Here is a 19236-nt window from a genome sequence, read left to right on the forward strand (position 1 = left end):
TTGTCCTTTATAAGGTAGCCTTATTGACTAATGCGTGATACTTGTGACAAAGTAATCTTTGAGTCCTCGGTACTCTCTGGATTCCTCAAGTTGCCTTGGGTTCTTTATCCCAAAGACCATTTCAGTTACCTAACTGGTATATTAAAGTGGTATTACATGCCTTTTCTCAACACCCCCAACATATGCCATGTATCATCTTTACCTGAAGGTTAATTCTTCATTGCTACAGACATTATTGGTTGAAGTGCTTTGTGCTGATTATACACAGGATAATTTATCATTCTACCTATGTTCTCGGACTGGTTCTTCTTCTTTATGATGCTGTTAGCTAAGTAAGTGGGATAAATCCTTTTCACTACTTTGTCTGATCACTATTTTACTTGGATGAATTAGTGAAAAGGATTTATCCCCCTCATTTGGCTAACAGCATCATAAAGAAGAAGAACCAGTCTGAAAACATAGGTAGAATGATAAAAGTAACTTTTCACTAATTAATCTGATCACTATTTCACTTGGATGACCAGTCATAATTTTTTTTTTATTTTTCCAATGAAGACTCTTAAAGGTTTTGTTGCCTTTAGAGATGCTAGACATAAACATTTTATTAATTGGGAACTTTCATTTCCCTTGGGTTTATCTTCAGTTATATGAATGATGATGATACAAAAGTGATACGTATGTCTTATTCTTGGCTTTCTTTGAAGGCAGGAAGACTTCTGCAAGTCATATCTAATCAGGTTCATCGTGTTTTTCTGTCTTTAGTAGACTGGTTGAATGGCCTGCTGGAGGACATTTACATGAAGGTGTGTGGATCTACCCCAGTACTCTTATCTCACATTATTTATATAACCTTGTATTATCTTCATCTGATAGTTTTCAGCTACTCTCTTTAGCTATCTTAACCACTTCTAGTAGTTTATATAGAGGGGTGAATATTTTTGTTGGTATGCTTGTCTCTTCTTTACCTTTCAGGGTCTTTTGGAACATTTTCACAGGATCCTACTCTGTGGTAAACTTTGTCCAGGAAGTTGTGTCTGGTTGGGGCTGGCCTATACTGATGGTCACTCTAATACAGTTCCACCCTTGATACAGGAACTAAGTTCAGGGTGAAAAGCATACCTGCTCTAGATATATTTCAGTTCTCCCACTAGGGTGTCACTCTTCTGTTGACACGCCCATGATCTATGCAGATACTTTCTGTGTGGATAATGTTCTTTCTGTCCTTTCACCTTATCAGTGGGGGATTCTAGCTATAAGAGGAAGTATGTATGCTTTGGAAGTTAGTACTTTCCTAAATTGAAAATATATATTCGATAATACTTACCTTTCTCACACTATTTTGTTCTTCCTTTCCACTAAGAACTGGTGTTAGATACTGCAGATTGAGTCAGTCTCTAAAAAGTCATTACATCATCTGAATTAGGTGCTTATATACTGTAACAGGATACAGAGCACATTGATGCAGGTAAAGAGTGTGACAAGACAAATATCATCTGGGGTGAGTAGGAACAAAACCAGACTGATGTTTAGACATCAAGGACAATCTGGTTGAGTAGGAACAAAACCAGACTGATGTTTAGACATCAAGGACAATCTGGGGTGAGTAGGAACAAAACCAGACTGATGTTTAGACATCAAGCACAATCTGGGGTGAGTAGGAACAAAACCAGACTGATGTTTAGACATCAAGGACAATCTGGGTGAGTAGGAACAAAACCAGACTGATGTTTAGACATCAAGGACAATCTGGGGTGAGTAGGAACAAAACCTGTTGAATAGTAGTTGTAGCATGAATGGATGTAAGTATTATTTGAAATACACTTTTGATTTAAGAAAATGTTAACTTTAAAATCTACAACAAAAGTAATAATTTTGAATTATTTTTTAGACATATTAAAGTTTATTACACATGATCTTGTTGTACTGATTTAAATGTTATATAGATTTGATACTTTTAACTTTCAGTATAGTGTGCATATCTTCACATAGTCATATTTTTAGTGAAGTATTTTTAATAAACTAAAATAAGGATTTGTCCATTAATTTATTGAGTTTCTGTTTTGAATGGTCTGTGTATAAAGTAATTTTCATGTTAAGATTAAAAATACATTTTATCTCAAAAATATTAAATTTTCTTTATGTAATCCCTAAAATGGCTTCAAGTTGTAATGTGAAACTACATTTAGTAACTAGCTTTATAACAGTATACTTCTATTTATAATTAAATTTTGTTGTTGTATTGCCCTTTGAGTTGTGTCTAACTGCTGTCTGTGTCTTTATAAGTTGTAAATCATTCTGACTCATGCAGCTCACATTACACTGTAAAATTAAATTGCCCATGTGCTGCTTGTGTGAAACAATTTTATTGTATTATTATTTATTTTAGCTAATTTAATCTTAACTTACCTAAAGAGATCCCTGTTTTTACATTTTAGTTTTCTAATAATAAATAACAAACATGAAAAACAAGAAATAAAGTACTATCTTTTTCTCTCTTGATTTTGATCATTGAGAACGTTTAAATCTATGTTTATAGTGATGGTAGTAATGCTCTAAATAATTTTATTTAATTAAATAAATTACAAAAAAACAGACTAATAACATGCAAAAAATCTACAATTTCCCCTAACTCTCACATTTTTTTCTGACTTTCTAACTGCGTGACAAGAACTGTTACAAATTCATCCAAGTTATTCATTAAGTTTCTCACTGGAACATTGCTTATACCCTGAGAGAAATTGACAGTTATCTATTGTGAACACAGTGTTACATAATTTGTCATTGATAGATGACAACCTTGACTTTTCATTGGTTTTATATGTATATATATATATCATTAAATGTATGAGAAAACTCTGAGCATATCCTGAAAAAGAAGATATAACAGGAAATGTTTGATTTTCTTTCAATAGTTCTGAAACTAAACAAAATTAAAGGCTATAAAAATTTTGATTTTCTGAACAATAACAATTTTATCATGGTTAATATACATTTTAATTTCTTATTCTTTCAATTAGTGGTGGCAAAAATAGAGAAGACAAGATTTCTAGAGAAAATACGAGTGGAATACCAAGGGAAATTGGGACTTTATTTAATATTTGTAGAATTAGGTACTTAAAACTTGTATACTATTAAGATATGTGTTGTTAGTTAAGATTTTGTGCTGTAATAAACACAAAGTAGTTTACTGGAATTTTGAATATAAGACACTAAAACTGTCTCTCGTAAAGGATACCCAGAGTGAAAGAAATACTTGGGTGCTCAAGTGCCAAGCTTTTAAAATTGCAAGTTAAATGATTTTATTTTGTGATTTTTAGTGCCCACAAAACCAGGGAGATTTCAAGAAGACAGCTTCACTTTTCATTTAACACCACAACAAGCCCATGATATAGCAATGTCAAGGTAAGTTCATGATATAGCAATGTCAAGGTAAGTTCATGATATAGCAATGTCAAGGTAAGTTCATGATATAGCAATGTCAAGGTAAGTTCATGATATAGCAATGTCAAGGTAAGTTCATGATATAGCAATGTCAAGGTAAGTTCATGATATAGCAATGTCAAGGTAAGTTCACGATATAGCAATGTCAAGGTAAGTTCACGATATAGCAATGTCAAGGTAAGTTCACGATATAGCAATGTCAAGGTAAGATCACGATATAGCAATGTCAAGGTAAGTTTATGATATAGCAACGTCAAGGTAGTTTTTATAACATCACTCCATGTCCAAAGTTAAGCAGGTTTATAAAAAAGCAAGAGGAAATCGTCTATAGCCGTGGCTATAATTGGATGAGAAAGGGAGCTATGAGATAAAGTTTTGTACTTGAAAAATATCTGGGAGCCATTCTATGGGCTGCTGTGCCATGGTTAAAAAATAAATGTTGTTAACTGTGTGGGTAACGAAGATAAGAATTAACTGGATCGGCTACCAAATTTGCAAGCTGTATGTATATCTTTTACTAGAAGATGAACCAGAATTCTTCACCAGATCTTAAAGTTTAAAACAAAAATGTATGAAGAAAATGATAAACTGCATGAACAATTTGATATGGATGTAAAAATTATAATTAAAATAATAAACAATAAAATAATAAATAATACAAGTTAAAATTGAAACAGATTATGGAAAAGTGAAATTCTGTAAGAAAGAAGACTGTTATTTTAGACCAGGAGGCTTTAGGGTTCCTAGGTTAATTTCCTTTATAATCATTGTCTTTTGAAATGTCTGTTGTAGCATGTTCCAGAATAAAATAATTCTCAATTTTGAACCTGTAATTGTCAAATTGCCTGTACATTTATCTGGATTCTGTAGTTTAATATGATTTAAACATTTGTGGGCTTCATTACAGGTCAATAAGTCTATGTCCAGTGTATAAACTACTGCACTTTATACAAATTACAGAATAAACAATACCTTCACCAGTGTATTGGAAGGATTGTCTTATGTTGAAGTTGGCATATTTCTCTTGTATACATGTGCTGCTGTTTCATATTGTTTAAGAGTGCTGTATACAGATATTTCTCATTGATTATGGTTGTATCACTAAACTATAATGGGTGGATTCTTGAAAATAGATTCATCAGTTGATTCTTCAGTAAGTATTATGTAAATGTCTTTGTTTTGATGTTAAGCACAAATGTTTGTTCTTGACAAGGTGAAAAATCTCAAGCATATGCTCTAGCTTTGGTGGTTGCATTGTGAATAAGAGAATCATGATAGTTTCTATTAAAGAAAAGTTTTTGTGTCTTTTGTTTTTGTTTGTGATCATTATGGTTACTAGATATCTTGCAAAGTTGAAGAAAGTGTTTGTGTGACCTTACATTTTTATTACCATACAAGTGAAAAGGTTCAAAGTAAATATGTGTGTGAATATGTTTCTTTATGACATATTATTGGTCAGATGTTATCTATCATGTTAATGTTGAAAGAAGGCAGTGTTGTCTGATAGAACTGTGGGAATTAATCCATGTGATAAATTACTTTAGTGATTACTTTGTTTTTTTTACTTCTTTGTAAATTACTATATAGTAATTTAAATTAATTTGGATATCTGAATTTTATCAAATAATTAATTTGGTGCATTGTCATAACATTATTCACACACCTCGTGATTTGAGGATCTCAGAACCTGTTCTCATTGCCATTGAACTCGCTTTCTCTGTTATTGTTATTTCAAAGCTATTAAGGCCATTGTCCCTATATCAGAAGAGGCCTCACCCACTGCCAAGTCTCTGAATACTTATGTGCAAAACAAAGAGTATATTTATTGTTATTTTTACATTGTCTTTTGTTCCTCATTTTTAACTGGTAACCATATTCATTAATGTTGTGTGAACAGATGCAAATAGGGGTTGGCAAAGATGGGATCCATTTGTATATCCCTAGTTATTCCTTAGATCTGTAGGTAGTAGTTACTTTTGAAAATGAAGACATTAAGTGTGAGTTCAACTTCTGTTAAAAAGTAAAATTATGTGTTTGAATGATTAAGAATGTTTCTGTGTTGAAACAGTCATGGTGCAAGATAGATTTGTTATAGGCATATTGTGATGTTCCTTTAAAATAGCAAGCTTCTCACCAGGATCCTACAACAAAGAATCCCAGAGAGATTTTTAAAGGGTCCCAAACTAATTTTCAAGAGTCTCATTGGTAGAATTTAATAACCTGAGAAAAACAAAACTTCAGTGTCAGTGAATAACCGTATTTACAACATAACCACATGTTTACCTTCTGCCAATGTCATGTTAATGTTCAGTTAAAAACTTTATTTACAGTTCATGCTGCATGTTGTTTTTCTTTGAGTGCAAAGTAGTTTTTATGATAAAATTAATTTAAAGTACTTTTCTTCGTCTGAAAATTTTCAAGTATTTTCAAAACTCCTAAAATCTTCTGAATAAATCTCAAATGTTTTTTGTTCTCTTTTCAGAAAAACTCTAATTTTTGTATTTTTGTATCATAAATCTGTAGGAGGTTGGTTTATTTGACCAACCTGGTTTGTTTATATATGTTTAAAAAAAATAAAACTAGTCTAATTTTGAATATAACTCTGTGAAAGGTTGTGGCATACACACTTTAACCTACCCACGGTGGAAGGTTTAATCATGTGGTACTGGTACTTTCACACTGTTTTATTTTAGTGCACTTTATTGTCATTCATTACAACTGTTATAAGTTGATGATGAACAGCTGTGTGTAAACTACATCCTGTTTAGTTTGTTATGGTGCAAAGTGCTTGTGCTTGTCTTGTTTATGAGGCATTTTGCAGTGCATATTTGGTACCTAGAGGGGTCAAATCTCATGCTCCCCAACAAATTCTTGTGCAAAGGACCCAGGAGTGTGTGTTAACTAGAAACTTGAATAGTTGAAGAATTCTTTTTCCTTATTATATTATGTCACTTCTCTAATAGTTTTGAGTTTGTACTGACTTTTTTAATAAAATGTATTTTGTGGCATGTGTTGACTTAAAGAAAATTTATATATATATGATTTTTTCGTAATAATTAGTGGAACATTGCACTGTTTGGTAAAATAACAATCATATAATTCTTATTGGTTTGGAAGCTGAAGTGAATTACTTTAATAACAATAGTTTAATTATTACTGGCTCAAAGATAAAAAATTGTTATAAACTCAATAATAGTGTGTACTAGTTGTCTGTTATATAAAGAAATAATTATAGATTAGACTGAATCAAAGCTTTGTAAGCTTATTGGTTTGGAAATGTTTCTGTGTTTTAAAATAATAATTCTTACATAGCAGCTAATTTTATTTTTATTTGCTTGTAAACCCAGAGAAAACATAATTCACAATTGTTTGTTTTTTTAATTTCTTTGTTTTGTGTGTTTAAAGGTATGGTGTTGAACTATGCGTAATTTATCCAGTTAAACAGTAGATATTGTTTTATGAGGTCGTTATTCATGTACTTTATCAGTTGCAAACTAGTCTTATCAGTTCTATCAGACTGTTTTGGTGAATTTAAATTTGTATATAATGATCTGGAAATCAGTTGTAATAGCTGTACACATTTATGTGGTAATGTAATAGAATGTTGCCAAGAGATGCTTGCTTGAGAAAGCTAATGATTGTGAATCAATGTAGAAATTTAATGTACTATGTAAAAATAAGGTTGCATTTACAAATATTAAAATCAGTGAAATTGTTTTTTTGTCCTAGACAAAGTTATTACTCTGGTTTACAGTTTTTAATTGTTTCTTTTTGGCCTATACAAAGTTATTACTCTGGTTTACAGTTTTTCATTGTTTATGTTTTTTTGTCCTAGACAAAGTTATTACTCTGGTTTACAGTTTTTCATTGTTTGTTTTTTTGTCCTAGACAAAGTTATTACTCTGGTTTACAGTTTTTCATTGTTTATGTTTTTTTGTCCTAGACAAAGTTATTACTCTGGTTTACAGTTTTTCATTGTTTATGTTTTTTGTCCTAGACAAAGTTATTACTCTGGTTTACAGTTTTTCATTGTTCCAACTACCATTAAATCTTTCTTTTTTATGCTATTTCTAGTTTCAAATGATAATTCTTTCTCAATTTGAATGTTGTATGAAACGTTACTTGCCAATTAGAGTTTGCTTAAAAATTATGTTATAAATAAAACTATATTTATGGTTTGAACAAGAATTAAGATGTATTCAATTGTAGAGGAAGCAAAGATTATGGAGTTCAAGTCCAGCTGCGGTTTTGTCTTCTTGAGACCAGCTGTGAACAGGAAGACAACTTCCCTCCTAGTATATGTGTTAGGGTCAACTGTAAAATGTGTCCTCTCCCGGTAAAGTACTGACACTTTTAGCTACATGTAAAACAGTTTTTAATCATTTTTAAAGTTGATACTCATGTTAATGCTAAGTTTTTATATGTTGAATGTAAAAACAAAAAAATTGATATTTGTGTAATGCAAGCTGTAAATAACTGTACTACAAACCATTTGGTTAAATATAGTAAAAGAAAATTCTTAATATGTTTTTTGACTTTGCTCACAAGCCTATGATAATAAAATCTATACAGTATATTAGAAACTGTTTTTGTAAATTAGAATATCTTAAAATTCATGAACAAATGTTTTATAACTAAAATGAAGGAAAACTAAATAAGCTGTTGGAACTGCTATCAAAATTAACAAGTAAAATAAAAATAATTAAATCATATATTAAATGATAAACAGATTAATGTACTTAAACAGTAAAGTGTAATAAGTTTCTAAATCTAAATTTCCAGAAAGACGATTTCATTACAGATGTAGAAACAGATTTGAATAAAAATAAGGATATTGATAAAGTTTATCACTAGAGTGGAATATAAAGAGTTAATAAGTAATTTTGAAGTCAATTGAAGATGCAGAGAACCTTAAAGTTGTTCCCATTACAAACATTGTAGGATACAAGTTATTAAATTCCATGTCCTGTTCTCAAACAAAAGGTCACGTCAGCTCATTTCTGTGTGCATGCTTTGTTGCTTGAGAATACAGTATAGGGGTGCCACTTAAATGTAAGCAGTGTTTTGTTGTTTTATCTTTTGTCAATAGTTTTTGACAGTGAAATACAATCAAAATAAATGTGAAATGTTTAGCAGTTTAAACTCTGAAGAAAAGTTCTTTTAAAACTTTGTGGTCAATAATAAAGAAAGAAAAAAATGGACACAGCTAATCTTCTTCCTGAAACCTCTTGTTGACATCTCTCCATGTCATGGCAACATGCAGCTCATCAACAGCAAACAAAATTAGATGCCTTAAAATTCAGAAATTTAGTGTGGTTTATGTGGAATTCAGCTTTGCATTGCTTATTTTCATATATTAAGGGCACTTTGCTATTAAAGTTTTCATAATATTTTAATTTTGACTCTATTTGTGGGAATATTAGGGTAAATTAACATTTTTCTGTGTTATATTGTAATTGTTTAATATACTGTTCCTGAAATCATGAAGGAGAGTAATGAAAGTGAATAGTTTTGTAATAATAATAATTACAAATATTGTTTTAATAGAACCCGATTCCTACCAACAAACCTGGAGTGGAACCAAAACGACCTAGTCGACCAGTAAATATTACAGGACTTTGTAGGTTGTGTCCAACTGTTGCCAATCATATTAGTGTGTCTTGGACATCAGAATATGGTCGGGTATGTTAGTAATTAATAAAAATTTTTAGTTTATAATTATACAATGTAGTAGTAATACAGTTTATTATACAGTGTAGTCGTAAGATAAATATTAAAATATTCTTTCTAATAGTATGTTTTATCTGAAATGTTCTGTGATATTTGAGTAGTTTTTTTTCTACATTTTGCAGTACCTTACTAGATGAAATGACAAATAATTGATCTATTTCTGAATGTTTTTCATGAGCCTGATGCTAAGTTTCTGTCATAGCAAGCTGAATTTTACTAGCACCTAGCTCCAGAGCCTAACACTAGTTTTTCTAATAACCTGAAAATTATTGAGATTTTATGGAGTTTGGGAGTTGAGGTCTGTTATTTGCTTTCAGCATGATTATTTGTTCAATTGGAAGTGTTTGTGTGGGTCAAAAAAGTGCAATCCTGATTTAAGTCATTAATTATTTTAAATACATGTACAGGTTTAGAAAATGCTTTTCTTCACTAAACTTCTATTTAACTGTGTGTATTCTAAAAAAGTGGTATGTTTTGTAAGAACTCTTTGATTAGATACAATTGTATTGAGCTGTTCTTCTGATCTATTGTTTTTAAATATTAAGTACGTGTGTTTACACCTCAAATATGCTTGTTTGTCGTATTTTTTTAAAGGGATATTCGGTAGCTGTTTATCTAGTAAGAAGATTGAGCTCTTCCAACTTACTTTCTCGCCTTAGAAGTTCAGGAATAAAAAATCCTGACCATACTAGAGCAATGAGTATGTGTTTGTCATTTTATTTATAATACAGAATTATTTTAATGTTTAGAAAGTTATCTACATTAACATTTATTTCAATACTGTCTTACTTCTTTTAGTAGCAAGTTTTGAGTTTGTTGCAATTTAGAATCTGTGAAGATTTGGTTGTTATTACCAAACTAAACCTTAAACTCATGACTCTGATAATATTATATTAATAATAAAAAATGAATTTTAAAAAGCAAACATTTATAACTCCTTGATGTTACTTCATGAATTTCTTTTATGATTAAAAATAAATATACTTAGTTCTACAATTATATATTTTTGTTCTAAGTCATATATCCTCTAGTTGTGTTCACCACTTCTTTATACATATATTAACATATTGAATTCCCAATTTAACCAAGTTATTATAGTTTTATGTGGTGTGTGTAATGACTGTTTTATGTGGTGTATGTAATGACTGTTTTGTGGAAATCTTTCAGTCAAAGAGAAGTTGCAGCATGACCCTGATTCAGAAATTGCTACTACCAGTTTAAGAGGATCTTTAATGTGTCCGGTAGGTGAACCTTAGTTTATATCTTTGAGGTGAACCTTAGTTTATATCTTTGTGTCCGGTAGGTGAACCTTAGTTTATATCTTTGTGTCCGGTAGGTGAACTACAGTTTATATCTTTGTGTCCGGTAGGTGAACTACAGTTTATATCTTTGTGTCCGGTAGGTGAACCTCAGTTTATATCTTTGTTTTGACTGTTATGTTTTTCACTGATCTTTTCTTAAGTTGTGATCATTCTGTTACAGTTGGGTAAAATGAGGATGCAGATTCCATGTAGAGTCACTACTTGTGTCCATGTGCAGTGTTTTGATGCATCATTGTACCTTCAAATGAATGAAAAGAAGCCGACGTGGATATGTCCAGTGTGTGATAAACCTGCCATTTTCTCAAACTTGGTGATTGATGGGTAGGTTTAAACTTTCTGTAGATTAAAATTAACAGTCAATATTCCCTGTTTTATAGAACAACTACAGTCAGCCTAATTGTAAAGCTTGGTATGTTGCTGTTTGTTTTCTGTATGTTGCAACATTTAAAAGTTATCAACAAGCTTTTCATGTGTAATGGAAGTGAAATTCTTTTGTGGTTTTTAAATTTTGCTTATGGTGGAACATTGGCAATATATGTGACCAAAAGGTAACATCAGACTTAGTATTTTTGTAGTATCTCATTGAAATACAGAAGTGAAATGACATGAATTTCAGGTCAGTGGGGTCAAGAACAAAACTGAACACTTGTATAACCAGCTCTTATGTACAAGAAACATTTTGAATATGCACATTAGATTGTTACAAAACTTATCTTAGTTTTACTACTCAGTTATAATTTCATGGAGATTATGATTCTATTTGAATAGTTTTGAGTTTTTTACAGTGTTACTCTATCTCTTACCAAAGTAATGTTTAAGTATCTTCTAACTAAGAATTGATAAGAGTTTTCTTGGTAAAGTATTGTTAAAACACTTGTAGTAAAATGCTCTTAATCTGTCTGTATCTAAGTGTTATTTAAATAACTTTTATCTAAATACTATTTAAACTGTGTTTTTAACAAAGTTTTGTTAGAATATCCAAACTTATAAATCGTATGGATCTACATATTTTAACCTTATATAAATGTGTGCACCTTACAAAGACATCAAATAACATAAATTTATGGTTTTAAAAACAGCCATATAAATTTCCATAAAAAATTACAATAACTAGATGTTACTGATAGTAAAACTGCATAATTGTTCAAAGATATATTAAACTACAATAAAACCAAAATGCACAATCTGAATAGAAATGTACAGTAGTTCAGCTGAACATTTATACACAAATCTTAAACATTAAAAAGGTATATTAGCCAACTATTGTTAAATGCTCTTCTCTCTCAGTGATAATGTTTTCTAACTCAGTAATGTTAAGATGTTATAGACAGTCTTACAATGGACTGTACACAGTTCTATTATACAGTTCACCAGTTTGCAAAATGTAGAGAAAATGGCAGTGGACATATACTTCTTTGACAAACTATTAGTGTTTGAATGGGTGCCAAAAATTTTAACAAGATGGGTAATTTGGGTGGGTATCCAGGTACCTCAAAATTGTTTTACCACTATGAACACAATACTTTCCAACACGTAGAAGGTAGAGTAATATGAACCATGATACCACACGATTTAAATTTACTGTATGTGTGTAGTTGTCTTCATTTTCCAACAAAAGCATATCTGAATGTCCCCTGCTGGTACAACGGTAAGTCTATGGATTTGCAATGCTGAAGTCGGGTTCGATTCCCCTCAGTGGACTCAGCAGATGGTCCGATGTGGCATTGCTATAAGAAACACGCACATCTAAAAGTAGTGGTGATATAAAGTTACGAATGTTTCAATGAAAAAGTAAAAGAAAACAGTAGATAATTATATGTGAAAGATAATGTAAACATGAAACAATAGGCTACTGCATGTGTTCTCACTTTTTACTTGGGACAAAAATGAGCCAGACTGAAAATTTAATCCAAATTCTCAATGTTTACATGAAAATTCTATTGCAAGCAGGGAAAAGGAAAATATCAATATCCTCAAACCACCACAGTTGGAAATTTCATCTTCCTGTAAAACTAAAATACCTACCACAGGATTTTTATTCTTTACTTGATACTGGAACTCAAACATTTCTCCATTTTATAACTTTTAGTAATGAGTACCAATTTAGTGGCTATCAAATTAATATCAAAGTATAAAGCTTCTAACTGTTTCTTTCAATAATAATAACTTATTGGCAACTGGTAACAAAACAAAGTAATATTTAACTTATTACCCTGGTTGTATGTACGTACGTTTAAATTATGAACATTACAGCATCTAAAACCATCTGTTGTTATAACACACAGTGGAGATTACAAGACTACTGAGAGCACCTGCACTATCATAAACCAGTACAGTTGATCGTCACAGCTAATCTTGGATACTCGGTAACAAATATTACATGATTTTACAATAAGATTAATGTGTGAACTTCTCATTTAAATTGCAGTGAAGCGAAACAACAAATTCACCACAATGATCACTGCAAACTCATACCTTGAATTATGATTAGCTACAGTTGAAACAAGTTATACAAAAACACAAACTTATATATTGATACAGTATTTACTATTACAGATCACTGTATTAACAACTGTTAGCTACAGTTGAAACAAGTTATACACAAACTTATATAATGATACAGTATTTACTATTACAGATCATGCTGTATTAACAACAGTTATCTACAGTTGAAACAAGTTATACAAAACACAAACTTGTATATTGATACAGTGTTTACTATTACAGATCACTGTATTAACAACTGTTAGCTACAGTTGAAACAAGTTATACACAAACTTATATAATGATACAGTATTTACTATTACAGATCATGCTGTATTAACAACAGTTAGCTACAGTTGAAACAAGTTATACAAAAACACAAACTTGTATATTGATACAGTGTTTACTATTACAGATCACTGTATTAACAACTGTTAGCTACAGTTGAAACAAGTTATACACAAACTTATATAATGATACAGTATTTACTATTACAGATCATGCTGTATTAACAACAGTTAGCTACAGTTGAAACAAGTTATACAAAAACACAAACTTATATATTGATACAGTATTTACTATTACAGATCACACTGTATTAACAACAGTTAGCTACAGTTGAAACAAGTTATACAAAAACACAAACTTATATATTGATACAGTATTTACTATTACAGATCACACTGTATTAACAACAGTTAGCTACAGTTGAAACAAGTTATACAAAAACACAAACTTATATATTGATACAGTATTTACTATTACAGATCACACTGTATTAACAACAGTTAGCTACAGTTGAAACAACTGATACAAAAACACAAACTTATATATTGATACAGTATTTACTATTACAGATCACACTGTATTGACAACAGTTAGCTACAGTTGAAACAAGTTATACAAAAACACAAACTTATATATTGATACAGTGTTTACTATTACAGATCACTGTATTAACAACTGTTAGCTACAGTTGAAACAAGTTATACACAAACTTATATAATGATACAGTATTTACTATTACAGATCATGCTGTATTAACAACAGTTAGCTACAGTTGAAACAAGTTATACAAAACACAAACTTATATATTGATACAGTATTTACTATTACAGATCACACTGTATTAACAACAGTTAGCTACAGTTGAAACAAGTTATACAAAAACACAAACTTATATATTGATACAGTATTTACTATTACAGATCACACTGTATTAACAACAGTTAGCTACAGTTGAAACAAGTTATACAAAAACACAAACTTATATATTGATACAGTATTTACTATTACAGATCACACTGTATTAACAACAGTTAGCTACAGTTGAAACAAGTTATACAAAAACACAAACTTATATATTGATACAGTATTTACTATTACAGATCACACTGTATTGACAACAGTTAGCTACAGTTGAAACAAGTTATACAAAAACACAAACTTATATATTGATACAGTGTTTACTATTACAGATCACTGTATTAACAACTGTTAGCTACAGTTGAAACAAGTTATACACAAACTTATATAATGATACAGTATTTACTATTACAGATCATGCTGTATTAACAACAGTTAGCTACAGTTGAAACAAGTTATACAAAAACACAAACTTATATATTGATACAGTATTTACTATTACAGATCACACTGTATTAACAACAGTTAGCTACAGTTGAAACAAGTTATACAAAAACACAAACTTATATATTGATACAGTATTTACTATTACAGATCACACTGTATTAACAACAGTTAGCTACAGTTGAAACAAGTTATACAAAAACACAAACTTATATATTGATACAGTATTTACTATTACAGATCACACTGTATTAACAACAGTTAGCTACAGTTGAAACAAGTTATACAAAAACACAAACTTATATATTGATACAGTATTTACTATTACAGATCACACTGTATTAACAACAGTTAGCTACAGTTGAAACAAGTTATACAAAAACACAAACTTATATATTGATACAGTATTTACTATTACAGATCACACTGTATTAACAACAGTTAGCTACAGTTGAAACAAGTTATACAAAAACACAAACTTATATATTGATACAGTATTTACTATTACAGATCACACTGTATTAACAACAGTTAGCTACAGTTGAAACAAGTTATACAAAAACACAAACTTGTATATTGATACAGTATTTACTATTACAGATCACACTGTATTAACAACAGTTAGCTACAGTTGAAACAAGTTATACAAAAACACAAACTTATATATTGATACAGTATTTACTATTACAGATCACACTGTATTAACAACAGTTAGCTACAGTTGAAACAACTGATACAAAAACACAAACTTATATATTGATACAGTATTTACTATTACAGATCACACTGTATTAACAACAGTTAGCTACAGTTGAAACAAGTTATACAAAAACACAAACTTATATATTGATACAGTATTTACTATTACAGATCACACTGTATTAACAACAGTTAGCTACAGTTGAAACAACTGGTACAAAAACACAAACTTATATATTGATACAGTATTTACTATTACAGATCACACTGTATTAACAACAGTTAGCTACAGTTGAAACAAGTTATACAAAAACACAAACTTATATATTGATACAGTATTTACTATTACAGATCACACTGTATTAACAACAGTTAGCTACAGTTGAAACAACTGGTACAAAAACACAAACTTATATATTGATACAGTATTTACTATTACAGATCACACTGTATTAACAACAGTTAGCTACAGTTGAAACAACTGATACAAAAACACAAACTTATATATTGATACAGTATTTACTATTACAGATCACATTGTATTAACAACTGTTAGCTACAGTTGAAACAAGTTATACAAAAACACAAACTTATATATTGATACAGTATTTACTATTACAGATCACACTGTATTAACAACAGTTAGCTACAGTTGAAACAAGTTATACACAAACACAAACTTATATATTGATACAGTATTTACTATTACAGATCACACTGTATTAACAACAGTTATCTACAGTTGAAACAACTGATACAAAAACACAAACTTGTATATTGATACAGTGTTTACTATTACAGATCACACTGTATTAACAACTGTTAGGTACAGTTGAAACAAGTTATACACAAACTTATATATTGATACAGTATTTACTATTACAGATCACACTGTATTAGCAGCAGTTAGCTACAGTTGAAACAAGTTATACAAAAACACAAACTTATATATTGATACAGTATTTACTATTACAGATCACACTGTATTAACAACAGTTAGCTACAGTTGAAACAAGTTATACACAAACACAAACATATATATTGATACAGTATTTACTATTACAGATCACACTGTATTAACAACAGTTAGCTACAGTTGAAACAAGTTATACAAAAACACAAACTTATATATTGATACAGTATTTACTATTACAGATCACACTGTATTAGCAGCAGTTAGCTACAGTTGAAACAAGTTATACAAAAACACAAACTTATATATTGATACAGTATTTACTATTACAGATCACACTGTATTAGCAGCAGTTAGCTACAGTTGAAACAAGTTATACAAAAACACAAACTTGTATATTGATACAGTATTTACTATTACAGATCACACTGTATTAACAACAGTTAGCTACAGTTGAAACAAGTTATACACAAACACAAACTTATATATTGATACAGTATTTACTATTACAGATCACACTGTATTAGCAGCAGTTAGCTACAGTTGAAACAAGTTATACAAAAACACAAACTTATATATTGATACAGTGTTTACTATTACAGATCACACTGTATTAACAATAGTTAGCTACAGTTGAAACAAGTTATACACAAACTTATATATTGATACAGTATTTACTATTACAGATCACTGTATTAACAACAGTTAGCTACAGTTGAAACAAGTTGTACACAAACTTATATATTGATACAGTATTTACTATTACAGATCACACTGTATTAGCTGCAGTTAGCTACAGTTGAAACAAGTTGTACACAAACTTATATATTGATACAGTATTTACTATTACAGATCACACTGTCAAAAGGTTGGAATGATAGTCCTTATTTCTGTTCTAGAATATTGATAGTAACAACAAACCAACTACATGTTGTGAATAAGCTGTTAATCATTTAATAAAGAAAAATGTTAAATAGCCTCTTCAAAACTTTCTACTTATTAAATTGATGGCATGTCCCCTGTTCATGATTTTCAATAGAATAGGTTAAAGCTACTATGGTATATGCAAATTTTGAGAATATAATGAATGTTTTTTTGTGTTTTTTTGTACACTTTTAAAGATCAGTGACTTACTAATCAGTATTTTGAGAAACCACAACAATTTAACCTGACTCTTTATCACTATGACGGCTTCCACTTTTGTCTTCACTCTCGAGTCTCTATCTCTATGACGGCTTCCACTTTTGTCTTCACTCTCGAGTCTCTATCTCTATGACGGCTTCCACTTTTGTCTTCACTCTCGAGTCTCTATCACTATGACGGCTTCCACTTTTGTCTTCACTCTCGAGTCTCTATCTCTATGACGGCTTCCACTTTTGTCTTCACTCTCTCGTGTGACTTTTTGTGCTCATTTCTGATTTTTATTTAGTATTTTCTTTATAAAATAATATTTTTATAAAATAATAATAATAATAAAATTATAAAGTAATAATAATAGTTTGTCTGCAGGTCTGTTTATATTACTTTAACTTTAAAAAATTGCATAACCTTTTTTAAAAACTGGGTAGTAAACTTGGAACTGGATAACAGTTGTGATGGGTGTGACACTCTCTTTTTAATAGTAATGTATCATACCCTTCTGTTTTAAACATTATAACTTCACAGTTATTCAGATATTGTAAAATTTGTAATAAATTACAATATTTTATCAGTAATGTTGAAATTCTGATACAAATATTAATAGTATCAACTTTAAATAAAATTAGTAAACTATTCTGTAACAAATATAAGAATGTATTAAATAAATATGAAGAAACAACAATTAAAGAAATTTAACTAAAAATTTCTGAACTATTTTTAGTTATGAATAAGGTCATTTAACAACTTGGCACTACTTTACGTGGATTTACACCTTGCTGGATATAAAGGGTTGTTTAGAGCATGGTAGTCACAGTAGACTTAATAAATTGTTGGTAGTTTGGAGCTATACTAGTTTGTTTAGATATCTGGATGGGATGCTTCATACTATTATAATTCATCTTCTGTTATATCAACTAATGCCTTTCTACCATAATTGGGGTTGGAATGCTAACTTCAGTAAGTAAGTTTCAGTTTACTTACACCCAGATGGAATTAGTTTATTTTTATCTCAATTAATTTTTTTTTTCTTTTCTTTGGAGAGTAGTCACCTTCCCACAACTGTCTGCAGGGAATGAAGAGTGGTACAGATGTTGTGGGCCTGAACACCCACGTACCACTCTCCTAATTTCTATATCTATTATTTCCATTGCTATTCCTTTACTACCTGTTTTTCTTTATGTTAGACTGGCAAATGAAGCTTAAGGTTGACAGACGGTGTATCCCCACCACAATGTGGGTCCTGCTTCAGTCACCTTCAAAACGTATTTTATATCCCACATTATAGCTTGTACCATGAGATATTTTCAATTAATGCAACGTTTTTTGTTTAATTTATGTTTGTTTTACCTTGTTTTTTATGTTGTAACAAACAAATTTTTATACATATTTTTAAAGTTATATGTAGTTGTTTGAAGTTACCTATACTGGGCAATGCTCGTTGTATGCTATCTTTATTATGTAAGTAATCCAGCTGTTTGATGACATGCTAGTTGACCATTAACTACTTGTGTTGTCATTTTATATTTCTTACAATAAGCAATACCCAAGACCTTAGTATCCACAGGAAATTTGAGTAATTTGTTTAATATACTCCATATCATTGATGTAAATCAAAATACAGTGAAGGTCTTAACACTGGACACTTGAGCTACTTACAACATAATACAGTTTGACTGAACTCTTATTTATAACAACCTTCTGCTCTCTTACATTCAGCCATTTTTTGTTTTCAAGAACTAACGTACCTTCCACACAGAGAGGTTTGTTTAACAAGTGTTTTTTTGTGGCATGCTACCACATGCTTTCTGAAGATTCAGATATATCTAATCTCTGTCTTTACTTATCTATATAAGCAGTAACCTTCACAAATAATTTTAAAATATTCTTAAGGAAAGGTTTCTTTCCCTAATGAAACCA

General features: G+C 30.2%; 1 protein-coding gene across 4 annotated transcripts in view; it reads left to right on the forward strand.

Moving 5' to 3' along the window:
- Positions 1-19236, forward strand: part of LOC143249922 (E3 SUMO-protein ligase PIAS2-like) — a 64775-nt gene that overhangs the window by 23764 nt on the left and 21775 nt on the right. For all 4 annotated transcript variants that reach the window (XM_076500533.1, XM_076500535.1, XM_076500534.1 and 1 more), the window contains 6 exons: positions 3318-3402; positions 7651-7777; positions 8989-9123; positions 9766-9871; positions 10339-10412; positions 10654-10814. In XM_076500533.1, coding sequence (XP_076356648.1) covers positions 3318-3402; positions 7651-7777; positions 8989-9123; positions 9766-9871; positions 10339-10412; positions 10654-10814 — 688 coding nt within the window. The remainder of the gene's footprint in view (positions 1-3317; positions 3403-7650; positions 7778-8988; positions 9124-9765; positions 9872-10338; positions 10413-10653; positions 10815-19236) is intronic.

This window comes from Tachypleus tridentatus, chromosome 4 (genome assembly GCF_004210375.1).
Source record: "Tachypleus tridentatus isolate NWPU-2018 chromosome 4, ASM421037v1, whole genome shotgun sequence".
NCBI classification, from domain to species: Eukaryota; Metazoa; Arthropoda; class Merostomata; order Xiphosura; family Limulidae; genus Tachypleus; species Tachypleus tridentatus.